Source organism: Mastigoproctus giganteus, chromosome 6 (genome assembly GCF_048544385.1).
Source record: "Mastigoproctus giganteus isolate SK-2022 chromosome 6, ASM4854438v1, whole genome shotgun sequence".
Taxonomy (NCBI): domain Eukaryota; kingdom Metazoa; phylum Arthropoda; class Arachnida; order Uropygi; family Thelyphonidae; genus Mastigoproctus; species Mastigoproctus giganteus.
Genome location: NC_143580.1, coordinates 40,144,634 through 40,161,108, shown reverse-complemented (window position 1 = coordinate 40,161,108; position 16,475 = coordinate 40,144,634). Strand labels below are relative to the sequence as shown.

Here is a 16,475-nt window from a genome sequence, read left to right as displayed (position 1 = left end):
GATCCTGGAAAAGAGAATATCAGTAGAATCTTATTCAAAACATTTTACATTCTCCTTCTAGTGTTTTGTAGACACTAGATAATTTTTTTTTTTTAATTTCTACTATACTGTTTCATACTCTTTAACTTTATTTCATTTTTTCTTGTATATCAATAAACAGTAATTTATTGATCAAGTCTCATATGTTTAAAATATCACATTATTAGTATGTTTTACCTAATTTTACGTGTTTATTTGAAATTCTTTTCAGCTTGATCAACCAGATATACCTGATTCTTCTGTTTCAAATGTATTAGCTAAACATATGGTGGTTGTTATAGCTAAAATTCTTGGCAATGACAATGCAAAGCAAATTTGGGAAGAACTAGATGCTGTAGAAAAGTTAGATGACTTTATAAGATTAGTAAGTAATTTGTACGTAATTACTAGTTTTGCTTACTTCTATATAATATGGTACTGGAAATAATACCCAAAGACATTGTTGTTATGTGGTTTTGATCTAGGATGTTCAAATGAGAAAATGTCTTTCTTTCTCTTTAATAATTTTGAAAATGTTTTCTATGTTTTTAAATTGATATTATTGATGTAAAGCTTTGCTTTTTGGCTGCTTTATATTAATAATATAAAATAACCCCTTTTGCACACTGAAACCCCCTATAGAAACTAGTTTTTTCACAGAACTCCATTATATTTAAAAACGGTAATATATACATTTACAAATTAAATATAACATTGATAGCAAAACATTTGTAGAACCTTAGAAAATTAACAGCCACAAAAATCACAGGGTTGAGTTAAGTATAATGTTATTTTAAGATAATGCTTTTGTTTAATCCTTAAAATATTTTGTGATGACAGAATAAGAATGTTCTGAGTTTAAAGAATGGTCTCATGACTGTTGTTGGATATATAATCAAACAGCGATCTAGATACATGTTAGATTTCAGCATTGTGTAATTATTTATTGAGAGAAAGATTGGAAATGCAGGGAAGATTGTGTTCAGTGATATGTTTGAAAAAGCAGCAGTAGCCATGCTTAAAAGCTTTTAAGAATAAAAAAATTACAGATCACAGTTGTATTAACAATTTTAGCCAATGAAAAAAGAACTGTTACACTTAGTGATTATTCTGTGATATCTCCTTTGAAGTAGTTCCCTTGCAAGGTAATGCAACCTTGTCCAGTGATTCTGCCATTTTGGTGCAAGCACTTCTGAAGCCCCTTTTTTATTGCCTCTTGAGGTGTCACTTTTGATGTTTATTTTATCTCAAAAATGTAATTTTTGTTGTTTATTGTATTTTTTACAGAAAAATGAATTTATTTGCATTTTTCAGGTAAGAATAAGCTACCACTCAAATAGGATGCAGAATTATTTTGATAGTATCATTTAAAAACTAAATGTATCAGTTAACCAAAGAATTGTTTACTGATGTATGCATTTTGTATATCCATCTTGTTGAATATCATTTTAACAAATATTTCAATGACAAAAGTATTTCCAGATCCTATCTGAGTAAGCTTAGGGAACAAAAAAAAAGTAATTCTTTCTAGTATTGTATGGCTGCAATGCAGTTGCCCATTGTTTTGTTGAAGCAATGTTACTCTATTGTTAGGCCTTGTTTATTTTTATTATTATATATTTTTTAATTTATTTATTTTATTTATTTATTTTTTTTGTTTGTTTGTTTGTCCAATGTCTCGTTTAATTAAGAGCGATCCCATTTTCCAAAAGTGTTACATGGATAACTCTCAGAGGCTCAACAGTCAACATCAGTTTGCTGGCTGATGCTTCGACTTTGAATATTTTTTTTTTTTTTCATATAGAGATTTTTAATGGTGAAATTCTTTGGATTGTTTCTTCTTTTCCTGATCATAGTAGTGAATATGGGATTCATCTCCAGTCACAATGATGTTTAACCCTCTAGCGGGCATATAAATTTATTTTTAATCCATACATATGTATTAGGGGAAAAAAATCATAACTTTAAAAATCAGCAAGAAATAATTCAAAATGGTTCACTATTTAATCCATATTTATTTTCAAAATATTATGAACACAACTATGAAAAATACATTTTTTATATTCAAAACATGTATTTTTAATTAATAAGTTTAAAATAAAATCCCCTCTGGTGCATTTAGCCATGCTTTTTAACATGATTTTAATGTCCACAGTTGGGAATTACCTTCATTGTTGGTGAGAGAAACTTAAAAGAAACCAAGTCTTGAGTACTGAGTCTTTCTAAGTACCCTTTTGTGACCCTGACTAATCCTGTTGCTCTACTCTGAACCTGTTCCAACAATTCCACATTTTTTTTTTTTTTTTTTTTTTGAATGAGGTTCCAGACCAGTATACAGTACCCAAAATGTACCCAAACCATTGCCTTATTAGAATGGGATAATCATCTCCATGTCCCTACTGGAAAAATTCCTCGATATCATTGATAGAACCCTCCCAGTGATATATAGCACATAGCAGCCTGTCTACACTGCTCAGAGAATTTCATCTTGAGCTGTACAATTACTCCAAGGTTACTCAGTTTATGCTAGTTTTCATGTACAGTCTGTAATAGAACCAATTGAATAGTACTTCATGCTATTTGAGTGCCAGTTTACTGGACCAATACACGGGTATTATATTTTATACAGAAATAGTTTCCATATCGGTTTGAGCAATATACTATTATTCACTTTCACTCCATTATTCATATTTCACTCCATTGCTGAAACCAGCTACATATGTTTTATGGCTGCTTGTGGCTTTAGATTAGTTACTATGTCCATGAAGCTGACCGGGCTAGCCAGGTGGGTAAAGTGCCTGCCTGGCAACCAGAAGGTCGCAGGTTCGAATTCTGCCTCAGGCTTGGATCAGAGTAAAATGCAAAAATTTTGGGAGGTGCATTATGGCCACAGAAGCCGATGCGCCAACAACTAACAAAAAAAAAAATAATGTCCACAAAATTTAGTTGCCGACTGGGCTAGGCAGGTGGGTAAAGTGCCTGCCTGGCAACCCAAAAGTTGTGGGTTCGAATCCTGCCTCTGGCTTGGATCACAGTAAAATGCAAAAACTTGGAGGTGCATTATGGCCACAGAAGCCGATGCGCCAGCAACTGTCAAAAAAAAAAAAAAAAATTAGTTTCTACCAATACCCTATTTCTTCACTAAGAGTCTTTGCTGCAATTCCTTTTTCAAGCTGTCTTACTGATTTGACTTTTTGTTCAGTTATGAGTTGTTTTTTTTTTTTTTTTTTTTTTTTTTTTCAGATATCACGTGTGGAAGGGGTTTTCTGCTTTTGTTGAAGCTTATCTCAATATGAAAATTAACAGAAGTACCTATTATTGTATGTTATCGAAAAACAATATGGGATTGCTATGGATACATACATACATGCTTTATTGACTAACTACTGCTTGCCATAACTGATGTAGGCTGAGTCATCCAGATCAACTTTGATCTATGAAGCATGAGACTTGCAAAGTAATTTCTGGATTATTTTATTATTTGTTTTTTATATAGAATTTTCAGGAACTCTGAATATTTGAGAATTCCAAATTTTTGAATGCCAGTTTCAAAAAGTTTTACTGTATCATTATAAACAAAATTAGATGTGGATTCAGTTTTTGTTGCTGTAATTATACATAAAATGTCTTAAGTTTTTATTCAGCCTTTGAAGTGAAATGAGAACCTTTTAGTTTATAGGAAAAATAGGAATTACACAAGTTTCATAACTTGAGTAATTCCTATTTTAAATAATTAACTACTTCAATATATTTTGTATTATTTAAATAAAATTTTATATAAAAAATTAAAAATTGAAACTGCTGAATTACAAAATATGCTGCTATATCATTACAAAATTACTGAAGAATTCTATGCTGCAGCATTATTATCACACTTACACTTTAGAAGTGTACATATTGGTGGTGGGAAAATGTGGCAGGAAGATTTTCTCATGTAAAAGGAAATAAGATTTGACTAGCTGTGATCAAAATTCTGGGTTTAATTTGATTTCCCTTAGGAAGTGATCTTCCTAATCCCCCTTAGGGTTTAGGAAGATCAGTTTTCTGCACCTAATTGTTTAAAAACAAAATGAAAATAAATATTGCCATAGTAGGTGCCATGGAGACCTGGCAGCCAAGATTTATCCAACCCTACAGTATATTACATTGTCTCAGCATGTAAGTTTTGTGTGTACCATTGTGAAATTATTTACTAAGCATTAGTCACTTTTAATTACTAAATTGAAAGAACTGTATTATTCTTATATTTATTTTCTATAAATGTGCTGATTAACTTTATTTATTTTTCAGAAAACTCGGCCAGTGGGGGAAAGAATGAACATCAGTGATCTGTACCAAAAAATGACTATAGGTGAACTCCAACAATATATGCCTCAGGTTAGTGTGTTATACAGGCAACCCCCATATAACACAGTACTTCTACAATACAGTTTTGCTCTAACATGATTAATAATTTGTGGCAATTCTTGCACAATATGGTACTTATACAACACTATTTCACTCTAACACGGTTAGAGAATTTCGATAAACATCACATAACAGGGCATTTTTGAGCTTTTGTGCGGGGGGAACCCTGCTATTATGTTGGATGTCATTTTTAAACATTTCCACTCTTTTTGAATTTCCACTGTTGATTCACTAGTCAAAAAAAAATTATTGAGAAATTGCTGTATTTTATTTTGTTGGGAAATCCCCGTGTTACGTTCTGTACTATTGACCTTGTGCTTGTTGAACTTGTGGAAAAATCTAGATTTCAAAGTTTTTTTATAACTATTGGATAGCACATCAGGCCATCCAAAAGATTGATCTCATCCAAACTTTGAAGTTATGTTCCTAACACTACAGTTTACTAGGTTAATACAACTTCTTTTATTCAGCCATTAGATCAATGCATTATATCCACCTTTAAAACTGATTACATCAGAAAATCATTACAATTGATTTTGAAAAAAATTGAGTCTGTTGAAGTAATGGAGGCATGGAAATATTCTCAGTTGTGGACTGTGTCAGAATCATAGCTTTATCACTGAAAGAAATAAAACTGTCAACAGATGTGTGTTGGAAATATGTATGGCTAGAGTCAGTTCCTTCAGGAAATATGATCGAATCGGCAGAAAACGGAATTGGTGCGATAGTAGAACTTGCTACGTTTTGTTGATATGATTGCTGAAGCCCTTGTAGGTAGCATGGTTAATAGAATCGCCCTCCTCCCCACACTGGGTGGGAAAGACCTGAGTTCGAATCTCGTCGTTGATTGGGGTGCGGATTTGTATGGGTCTTTTTCACAACATGGCTGAGTTTTGTCGGGCTCAGGCAAGGGTAGCAAATAATTACTAAATTTCATAATTAATTAATGAAAACCTGAAACTCTGGTTTTTCGTCCAGCAAAACAGAAAATCAACCTCAGGACACATGCAATTTATAGACAATATACACAAAGTAACATGGCCTTAGTTGCCAATGCTCCCAAAAAAAAAAAAAAAAAAAAAAAAAAAAAAAAGATATGATTACTGAAGACATTCAAGAATTACTTGTAGAAAAAGATTCTGGCAAAGTGGATTTGGTAGAAATGGCATCGGAGGTAAAACCAAATCAATTCAGAGGATGATAGTGCAGATGAAAATTCTAAACTTCCAAATTTTGCACTAAAAAGCATTTGGAAAGGCATAAAGTTAGCCGAGCAATTAGAATCTTTTTTTTGAATGCAGATTCTTGAATGAAAGGAGTCCAAAGTTCAAAAGGGAGCTTCAAAAATGCTTAGTTTCTTACAATGAAATTCAAAGATTTATCAAGCAAAAGAAAACAAACCCAGATCACTGACTTTTTTATATACTTGAACCCCTGTCTACTCAAAGAGCGTGTGCTACTGCACTCCCGCTCCTGCCCACTCGGCTACGGAGGCAGCATACATTTTTCCATCTGTACCTACACTGGGCAATTTTCTTGCTTTTCACTCTCTGCTGTTCTGAAGTGATGTAAAACTGGTCATGTTGTTTGACCAACCATACAGCTGTAATTTGCAAGAGCAATTGCACAAGTTATGAATTTTACTGAATAAGGGATGCACTAAAAGAGAGAGAGAGATATCACCCTTTTTTTTTCTCACAGATTCTTAAAGACAAATACAGATGTTGATAAATTTATTCAAAAGAAGAGTTACTCTCTGGCTGAATGCATATTTCTGCCCATCTATTCCACAACCATCCTTTATCAATTTATGTCACTTGGTGTGTCATCTGGGAAAAAGTAAAGATGCCATCAGCATTTAGTTTACTGAACCCTTTTAAAGCCTTATATTCTTCAGTTAGTCACTGTGCCTAGTTTCAAGAGACTGAAATTTGCAGAACCTCAATCTTTCCTGGTAAGAATATCCTTTTATGCTCTCAACTAATATTGTTGCTCTTTACACTCTTTCTAACACATCTGTGTCCTTTCTAAAATGAGGGTTCCAAACCTGTATGCGGTATTCAAGATGTGGCCTAACCATTGTGTTATGCAATGAAATCACATCTTTGTCCCTGCTGGCAAAATTCCTGTATAATATTAAAGAACTCATAAGCTGATCTTGCACTGTTAAGAGAATTTCATATCAGACTTTTCAAACGAATATAAAGTGATGTCTAATGTCTATACAAATTAGTGCAGAAATACTCCATGCGATATGTACAAATATACATATAAACATGTTTTGGCAATATGAAAAAAAAAAAAAAACAACTTATTCATGGGAATGATATTTATTTCCATAAAAATTGGTTATCATTTGTTGTGGTATTTTTTAACGAGATCATTTCCACTTTCATCTCATATCCCTTTCTGCTCATTCCTCTTTCTTCAAAACAACAATATTAATATTGAATTATCACTGCTTTCGGGCAAATTTGTTTTTAATTATTTAAATATATTTCTTTATTGTTGCTACATTTATTATTATTTTATTTTATTTATTTATTATTATTTATTATTATTTTTTTTTTTTTTCAGATTAATTGGCTAAATTTCATTCAAGCAACAATGAATAAAACATTACATAAGGTGAATGATCATATTACTTTACAAGAAGAAGTTGTGCTTTTGGGAGCTGAATATTTGCTCAATATCCTAGAAAGTATAAAAGTTGGAAATTTCTCAGAAAGGTTGAATTAAATTTTCAGTATTTTTTTTTTTTCTTTTATATATATATATATCCAAGTATGTAAAAAGAAAATAGGATTGTTAATTTATATCTATTTTATAATATTATTTCTAATCTGTAATATTATTTTATTATTTCTAATCTGTAATATTATTTTATTATTTCTAATCTGTAATATTATTTTATTATTTCTAATCTGTAATATTATTTTGTCACAGATCTGATTAATGCCATCAAAAATGATTAAACATTATATCCGTCTGTATATTATTTGAGTTAAGTTGTAATGTATAACATGAATAGTTAAGTTGTAATGTATAACATGGCTAGTAAACAGAAACGGATAGCTCGTTAATTATGGTTGATACATTGAAAGGGTTAGCCCTTGAAAAAGTCCCTTTCAATGTATCTGATCGCCTATAATTAACTTTTTAATTGTACATTTGTATTGCTTATTTTATGTTATTTTTGGCATATATGTATTTTTTCCAGGCTACGTTTAGCACCCGTATAGGTTTTTCTTGAGTAGCTATTTTACTAGCCATGTTATACATTACAACTTAACTATTCATGTTATACATTACAACTTAACTATTCATGTTATACATTACAACTTAACTCAAATTATATATATATATATATATATATATATATATATCACAACAAAATATTGAGTATTATTCAATTTAAATTAAACAAATTGGAGTCCTATAATTAAAGTGCTTCAGGTTGGAAACCTGTACACAAGGAATGAATGATTAGATATCCTAAAATTTAGTAAGGATGATATCTAGATTATTCAAAAATAAACAGCATTATATTATACTTAGCCAGCATGTAAATCAAATCCAATCATGGTGTGTTAATCATTTGGATGTTGATTAGTCATTACAAATCATACAAAATGATGAAATTTGAAGAAACAGATATTATTAGCAGTTCATGGTATTATTAGGTGATGACCTCATCCTCTACTTCAAAGAATATAATTTACTATGAGTGTAGAAGCAGTAGTTATTTGGCTTTTAAGCAAGTTTGTATATATATAAAGTGAGTTAAAAAAAAATGAGAGTGATAGAAGGGGGATAGAGGGAACAAAATAAGGATGTTGCCACACAACTTACAAAACAGTCTTCCCATCAGGTGTCAGTGGCGCAGGATGGTAAGCAAAATAGCAACATGTCTTCATTTCTAATGTAAACCCCAAATCAAGGGTTAAAAAGCCTAAACGTAAATAAAAATGAGAATAAATTTTGTTACCAAAATAAATGAAAACAAAATTTTGCAAACAAAATAAAAAATTTTTACAAGTATTAAAAGAGAAGTTTTTTTGAAAAATGGCTTGTGAGCTTTTATAGTTGACAATATGAAAACTAGAAATTAAAAACTGGAATCAACAACAAAATTTTCTATAAACATAACTTATTTTTAGCATTAGCATTAGATGCAAGAAAGCAAGCTTATACAGTATCAGCTAAAAAAAAAAGAAAAAAACCCTTTATTTCACTGATCCATTCATTCCAAATGTTTGTCTAGTTCTGCCTTGAATTTATTTAAGCTATAAACTTCCACAACAACAGATGGAAATTTGTTCCAGCAATCAACTACCCGCTGGCTAAAGGCAAACTTCCGCACATCTGTTCTACAATTATCTTTCCTCGGTTTGAATCTATGCCCCTCAGGTTTGTAATCTGAGCAAGAGGAAGAATCCCATCAGTATTGAGCCTGCTCAATCCATTCAAGGGCTTATATACCTCAATCAGATTGCTTTGCAGGTGCCTAGTCTCCAGAAACTGCAATTTTCAGAACCTCAGCCTTTCTTCATAAGAGCGCCCCTTTGTTCCCTTCACCAGTCTTGTTGCCCTTCTCTGTACTCATTCTAGCAACTCTTCATCCTTCCTAAAATGAGGCTTTCAGGCCTGTACACAGTATTCAAGGTGTGGCCTGACCATTGCCTTATACAAGGGGATAATCACCTCCTTATCCCTGCTGGCAAAATTCCTGTATATCATTGACAAGACCCGTGACCTACTCTGGCAACCTGTCTGCACTGCTCAGAAAACCTTTATATCTGACTGCACAGTTACCTCCATGTCTTTCTTTCTCCATTACTCTGAGTGTAATACCACCCAATTGGTATATTTCTCTGGGGTTACTGCTACCCATATGCAGTACTTTGCTGTCACTGTTAAACTTCAGTTGCCACTTCTCAGTCCCTCTACCCAACTTTTCTAGCTCCTGTTGCAGCAGTATACTGTCATTACTGTTATTAACAACCTTGCCAACCTTTGTATCATCTGCAAACTTTGACATTAAGCTTGACATACCTTCATCAGTATCATTGATAAATATAAAAACAACAATGGGCCCAACACCGAACCCCGAGGGACACCACTAATGATGTTAGTCCACTCTACTTGGATTATTAGTCTAATTCAAGTAAAGGTAAAGAGATTTGAAAACATAGTAAAAAGCAAGTAGCTTGGAAAAAATAACTAAAATTGTAGAGACATGTGAGGAAAAGGTGGCAACACAACAGTACGCAAAACAAAACCTAAACTGAATAACGTGCACCAATGAGATTCACGTATAAAGTTATACAATTGCAGCACCTGGTGATAAATTTTTTTTGTCAAAACTAGCAATAAGTGGAAAGTAAGAAAGAAAGAAAGAAAGAGATGCATACATTGCGTAGAGACATCATACTAAATGTAGTCATAAACTATTAAATCTGTGCTATATACATAATACACAAGCCTAGAGTGAAAAATACAAAATAAGATGATAAAATGAGATATAAACAGATCTAATGTGAGACAAATAGATTGAGTAGAATGAAACGAAGTGTGGAAGTATTATGTATCTGAAAAAATTTTTGATGTAAATAGTTTACAAAAAGTGGGAAATTTGGACTGGCGACTGGCAGTAACACTAAGGCCAAAAGTGTATGAAAAATGAATGTGAGGTATGCAGTGCAATGCAAAACTCCACACACACACACACACACACACACACACACACACACACACACACACACACACACACACACACACACACACACACACACACACACACACACACAATGAGAAATCTGTAGTAAGTTAATGGATTTTGAAAAAAAAATGTATGGTTGATTATATTAAGAACTTTATGAAAATGATAATTGAAATAAGATGAAGGAAAAGAATTGCCAGTAAGTTTAAGAAAAAATTAAGGTTGGAAATAGCAATATTGCAGTAATTATATAAATGGTAGCAATTCTAAAACATTGGGAAGTAATGACATTAGAATGGACACTATTAGAAAAAAATATTAGAAATATTAGAAAATTAGGAAAAATTAACTTCAAAGCTGAAAGAATCTCTTTTATTGTAAAGATCAACTGAAGTATGATCATTAATAATACTAACATTACGCTCCAAATAATTAGTGGTATTATTACAGGAATTAGCTTTTTTTCTAGAATAAATTCACAAGAATACAAATGGCCAAAATCCTTAATAAAGTTAGGATAATTGTATATGTAAAGGTCATCAGTATACCTAAAAAACTGAGTATTTTGAGGAGAAGAAATTTTGGACCAGTAAAGATATCTAAATTTTCAAGAATACAAGAGGCTGCCCATGGAAGTATCCTTGATCTGTTGATAGATCTGGAAACCATCAAAAACATAATTATTAATAACAAAAAGATTGATCAGGTTTTCTAAAGAGTGATATCGCAATTAATAACATGATTATATTTATGAAAAAATTTTAAAACAACTGTTTTTAAATATACTAGTATACTAGCAAAGAGAAAATCAAACATTTGAATATCTTCTAATTTATTAGATTTTAATGTTTCCATGACATGTAGATAAATTATTAAGAATAATTTTGTTGTTAGGTAAAATATCCAAAATGGGTATGTCACTGTTATAATGTAATTACAGAGGGTGAAAATAAACTATTTCTACAAGAAGTGATAAATCTTAATTTGGCAGGCTTTTTATGAAACTTTTGAATGAAATAAACAAAGGGAAATTCAAAATTATTAATATTTAATTTTAATTTCTTATTTAAAGCTAATAATTTTTTAGTGATAATTTTTGGGGAGGAAGGCATCAGTTTGTAAGTATCACTGTCATGTAGCTCTTTGTTTAATGTATCAATATAGAAAGCCTTGCATACAAAGGCATAGTTGTTGGAGGCATTGTCTACCTGTGTAAATAACAAAATGGTTATGTATTTCTTGTAATTGTTTTGATCTTAGAAAAATTGTAATATCTAATAAGATTATATGCAAAGTTAGAGTACACTTTGGAAAAATGGTATAGAAGTTCTGAAAAACATTATTAATTCAATTTGAAAAGCCTCAGTTGGTGTTTTACATTTATATGCCAAAGTAAAACAAAAGTTTAAGAGGTCTCTATAGAGTCGTTTCTTAAAGAAGAAAAAAAGTTAAATTTAGGAGTTAACTTAAATTTGAAGCCATAAAAAATAATCTGAGTTCTGGATGGGGTACAATATTAAGATACCCAGAAATTAGGATCAACAAAAGATTTGTAATTTTGGTGTCTACAATTACAGCTACTTTTATTAGAGGAGTTAGGGTTAAAGTTTATGGCCACAGATTTGTAAATACAGGCTAATAAGCCAAAAGGTTTGGACTACAGTGGATCTCTGCTTTATGATATTAATCCATTCCAGAGATACTATTGTATCGTAATGTGAACTCAATAACACATAATTTTTGATAATCCATTCCAAGTCCTCAGAAGTTAATTTTTGCTACATAACTAAGCTATTTATCTCTCTAAAAGGTGATTTTTATAATGGAAATTGTACATATTGATTAAAACATATATTAATTAATGCACAACACAAAAAAATCACTTCAGCTAAAGGATGCAAAAACAAAACACGTGGCAAACACATTTACAAATGCTGCTATTGGCTGATAGGAAGGACCACGTGGTCTGGTTTGAGACAATCGTAAGCCCATCATAAAGTGAAATAAGTAGGCACCAGTTAACTTGATCACTGGTTAGTAGAATCAGCTGCTTTATAGAATCAAATTTCAAGAAACCAATTCAAATCATTAAAATGCACTACACTTTCATCGTTATCATATTTGTTCTGTTATAAAAATCAATTTTGGATGCCTTTCTGATATTTTTCTAAAGCACATTTCTGGAGGTCACTGCCATAAAAAAAAAAAACAATTTGCAGTTTCCAGTTTATTGGTCTTTTCTGTTAGTGCATCCTTATAAATGGGTAGTAAACTCGATTTTATTGCATTTGTGATAATGCCGATAGCTAGAATTCTGTGGGTTTTTATGTTATTATGGTGAAATGTGTTTCCCCTTCACTGAAGTCTTCAATTATATAAAAAACAAATTTTCAGAATCTTTTCTTCATTCTTATTTTTTAAACTTTGTAAACTTGTTACTCTGTATTTCACTTGTGGGTATTGTGTTAGTTGCAATTTGTGCATGCTGTGTTCTTTGCTATTGATTGCTTAACATTTTTTACTGTTTTAAATTTTACAAGCAAAAAAAAAAAAGTCAATTTGCAGAAATATCAATTAGTTATCATGTACATATTATAGTATTAATTAAGCTATATATGTAAGCAGAAATTTATTTTTATTTTGCTAACCTGTGGAAAATATTCTTCTGATTTTCACGTATCATTTAATTTTGTTAATTAGTAAGATGAGAAAGTGTAAATTTTTGATTTATATCTTTTACTTTTATAGCCTGATTATATTCCTCTTGTTTTCACTTATTAGAATTGCCATTTAATAGAATTAAAATTCAGTTGGCAAACATGATTACAATGACTGGTGCTTACCACATATCATATACTGAATGGTATTTTATTATGGAGTCCATCATAAAGCAATCAGATACAAATATAGTGGACCCCACTGTATTTGTATCTGATTTAAACATGTGTATTTTGACAATCAGAAGGTAATAAAGAACTGTGTGAATTAATGCAATCACTAATATTAATAAAATCTGTGAGTTTTGACTGAAATTTTAAAATAAGAATATGAAAATCTTTTTTGGTAGTAGTACTATGAAAGTCTTTTTTTGGTAGTACTAGTGTAAGGTAAAAGCCTAAACTTACAATGATGAGTAAATTTAAATTAAAGTGTAGAGATGTATATATATGAAGTAAAAGTAATAAATCTATTGAAAAGTGCAAAGATGGAGGCGTAAATTACACAGAATGCCAAAACTAATAGGAGAAGGATAGCAGAAATTGAAGATATTGAAGGTGTGAAAAAGAGAGAAAGAATGTGAATAGCCTATATGATATAATGAATTAAATAAAATTATAGGCTGAATTGGATAGCCAATTAGGGAGAAGGGAACTGTAATGCAAAAATGATTAGATTAATATATGGAGTAATAGCAAGTATCAGATAAGGGTGGGATACTTTGGTTATAAGTCCATGAAAGGAGGAGAAAAATTATAAAATTAAAATCTGATGTTAGCTAAAAATAAATATTGATATATAATCAGGCATTTCTTCAGGAGACTATACCTGATCATGTATCAAAAACTGCCATTTCTATACTTGTCCCTTCTTGTGGAAGAGAAGGAATTTTAAAAATAAAAATAAGTGAGAGCAAATAGGAGAGTAAAGCAGTAGAACTTTCACAAAAAAAGAAAGAGAGAGAGAGAGAGAGCGCGGGAATTATATAAGCCAATTCAGAAGAACAGTGCCCACTTAAGTATCTGTAGAAGAGGCATGCAGCAGAAACAGTACATCTATGAGAAAGCGAGTGGAGAGACTCTGTTAGAGATGAATCATTAATTAACCCAACTGCCCTCTTCTGAATGGAATCAAGAAATCTGAGAGAGGTTTTGGGGGCACCACCCCAGATGTGGGAACAATATTCCATGGCAGGGCAGATTTGCAATTTATACAGAGTGAGCAGCTGTTTGGAAGAAAAGTAATGCCGAGAGCGAAAGAGAAAACCAAATTTTTTTTGATGCAGAGGAAGCAATATTTGTAATGTGCTTGTGCCAAGAGAGATTAGAAGTCAGGGTAATCCCCAAAAGAGATATATCATTTTGCCTAGAAATTGGAATGTCACTAAAGATAAGCATAGGAGCAGAAGAATCCTTTTTGCGAGATATAAGACAAGACTGAGTATTAGAAGGATTGAAATCAACTAAGTTGTCTTTGCCCCACTGGAGAATTACCTGAAGATTGGCATTTAAGGAATTGGCAGATTTTCGAGAAGTTGAAGCTGATTGAGCAGAACAAAGTTTCTCAAAATGGAAAGTGGAATGCAATGTGCTATCATCGGCAAAACTATGGATAGGATTTCCAGTCAATGGAAGAAGGTCATTAATATACAAGAGGAAAAGAGTGGGGGAAAGAACTGAATCTTGGGGGACACCGGCATTAGTGGAGAAGTTAGAAGACAGTGAGCCATCTACCATCACCCTCAGTGAGCGATCACAGAGAAAACTGGATAACCAATTACTAAAAACAGTTGGCAAACCATAAGATGGAAGCTTGTTTAGAAGACCTTTATGCCAAACATGATCAAAAGCCTTTGAGATGTCAAGAGCAACTACTTGTGTTTCACCGAACCTTTCCATTGAATTAGTCCATAAATGGGTAACATAAGCCAGAATATCACCAGTGGATCAACACTGACGGAATCCATACTGGCGATCGTTGATCAGACAGAAGGTTTCTAGGTAGTTTAAGAGTTGGCGGTTAATTGATTTTTCCATTACTTTAGAAAGAGTAGAAGTAATTGCAATGGGACGATAATTGGATGGGAGGGATTTGTCATCCATTTTAGGAACTGGCTGGATAGAGCAAATTTCCAAGCAGAAGGAAAAACACCTCTGGAATAAGAAAGTGAAAACAGGCGGCAAAGAATAGGAGTAAGTTCAGGAGCACAGGTTTTGAGAACAAGTGGAGAAATACCATCAGGACCTGGAGCTTTCTTAGCATCAAGATTCATCAAAATCCTTCTGATATCCTTTTGACGGAAGACCACAGGAGGCATTGAATGGAGCGTGTTGGGAATGGTGGGAGGTGTTTTACCAAGATCGTTAATACATGAGCTGGAAGAAAAATGGGATGCTAGCAGGTCAGTTTTATCCTTGGCTGAAGTGACAACAGAACCATCTGGTTTGGACTGAGGTGGGAGCAGAGATGGGCAAAAGTTGCGGCCAATAGCTTTAGCAAGAGACCAGAATGCTCGGCTACCATTAGGGCAAGAAGCAAGTTTTCTGCTCTTAGCCTGTTCGAACTCTAGTTTGGACTGATTAATAACTGCTTTACAATTGTTGCGAGCTTTGGTGTAGGCAGAAAATGAAACTGAAGAATTAGAAACAAGCCAATTACGATATGCAACATTCTTCTCTTGAACAGCCTTAGCACATTTATTGGAAAACCAAGGTTTAGATAAAGGACGAGATTTTAAAGTGGAATGTGGATTAAAGGATTCCATTCCTGCAAGAATAATTTCACTGACATGATCTGAGCAAACGTTGACATCAGAACTTTTCAAACAGTAATCCGACCATGGAAAAGAAGAAAAGAAGTCTCGCAGGTCATCCCATTTTGCATTCTTGTAATGCCAAACAACACGAGGTTGGGAATAGCCATGAGATAAAGGTTCCATTGGAGAAGAGACAATCACCAAGTTGTGATCTGAAGTGCCTAAAGGACATCTCACTTCGACCGTGTACTTAGAAGGGTTGTTTGTGAGAAAAAGATCAAGCTTATTGGCTGTATGATTAGGATTGTCCGGTATTCTTGTGGATAAATGAACAATCTGTGCTAGGTCATTATAATCGCAAAAGCCTCGGCATCTCGACCTGCTGGGTCGGTGTGACTAGAAAACGGAAACCAGTTGCAGTTGTGAACATTAAAATCACCAAGGAAAATTACCTCACTGTTAGGAAAGTTGGACTGGAGAAAGTCAAGTTGCAAAGAGAGGAAGTCAAAGAGCTCCAAGTGATTAGTGGAGTTGGGAGAATGGTAGAGACAACAGATGAATTTGACACAATGAGGTAGAGAGATTTTTAATTAGTATTAGTATTAGTAACGGCCGCATGGTGCAAGAAAGCCTATGGCTTATGCTGCACCAGCCAAAAAAAAATAAAAAATAAAAAAAAAAAATAAATAAAAAAATAAATCCGAACAAAACAATGATAAAAACAAAAAAATAAAAATAAATAACTAAATAATAATAATTAATAAAATAAAAAATAATAAAAAGGAAATTAAACCTATCATCCTATGTGCTTCCCTTACCCGAAAGTACTATCCAGATGACCTTTGAATTTCCCCA

General features: G+C 32.4%; 1 protein-coding gene across 1 annotated transcript in view; it reads left to right on the top strand.

Annotated features, from left to right (window-relative positions):
• LOC150084182 (neprilysin-11-like) overlaps nt 1–16,475 on the top strand; it is a 202,868-nt gene that overhangs the window by 66,032 nt on the left and 120,361 nt on the right. The window contains exons 8-10 of the mRNA XM_090376147.1: nt 251–403; nt 4,309–4,395; nt 7,003–7,154. Of these exons, the coding sequence (XP_090232273.1) occupies nt 251–403; nt 4,309–4,395; nt 7,003–7,154 (392 nt within the window). The remainder of the gene's footprint in view (nt 1–250; nt 404–4,308; nt 4,396–7,002; nt 7,155–16,475) is intronic.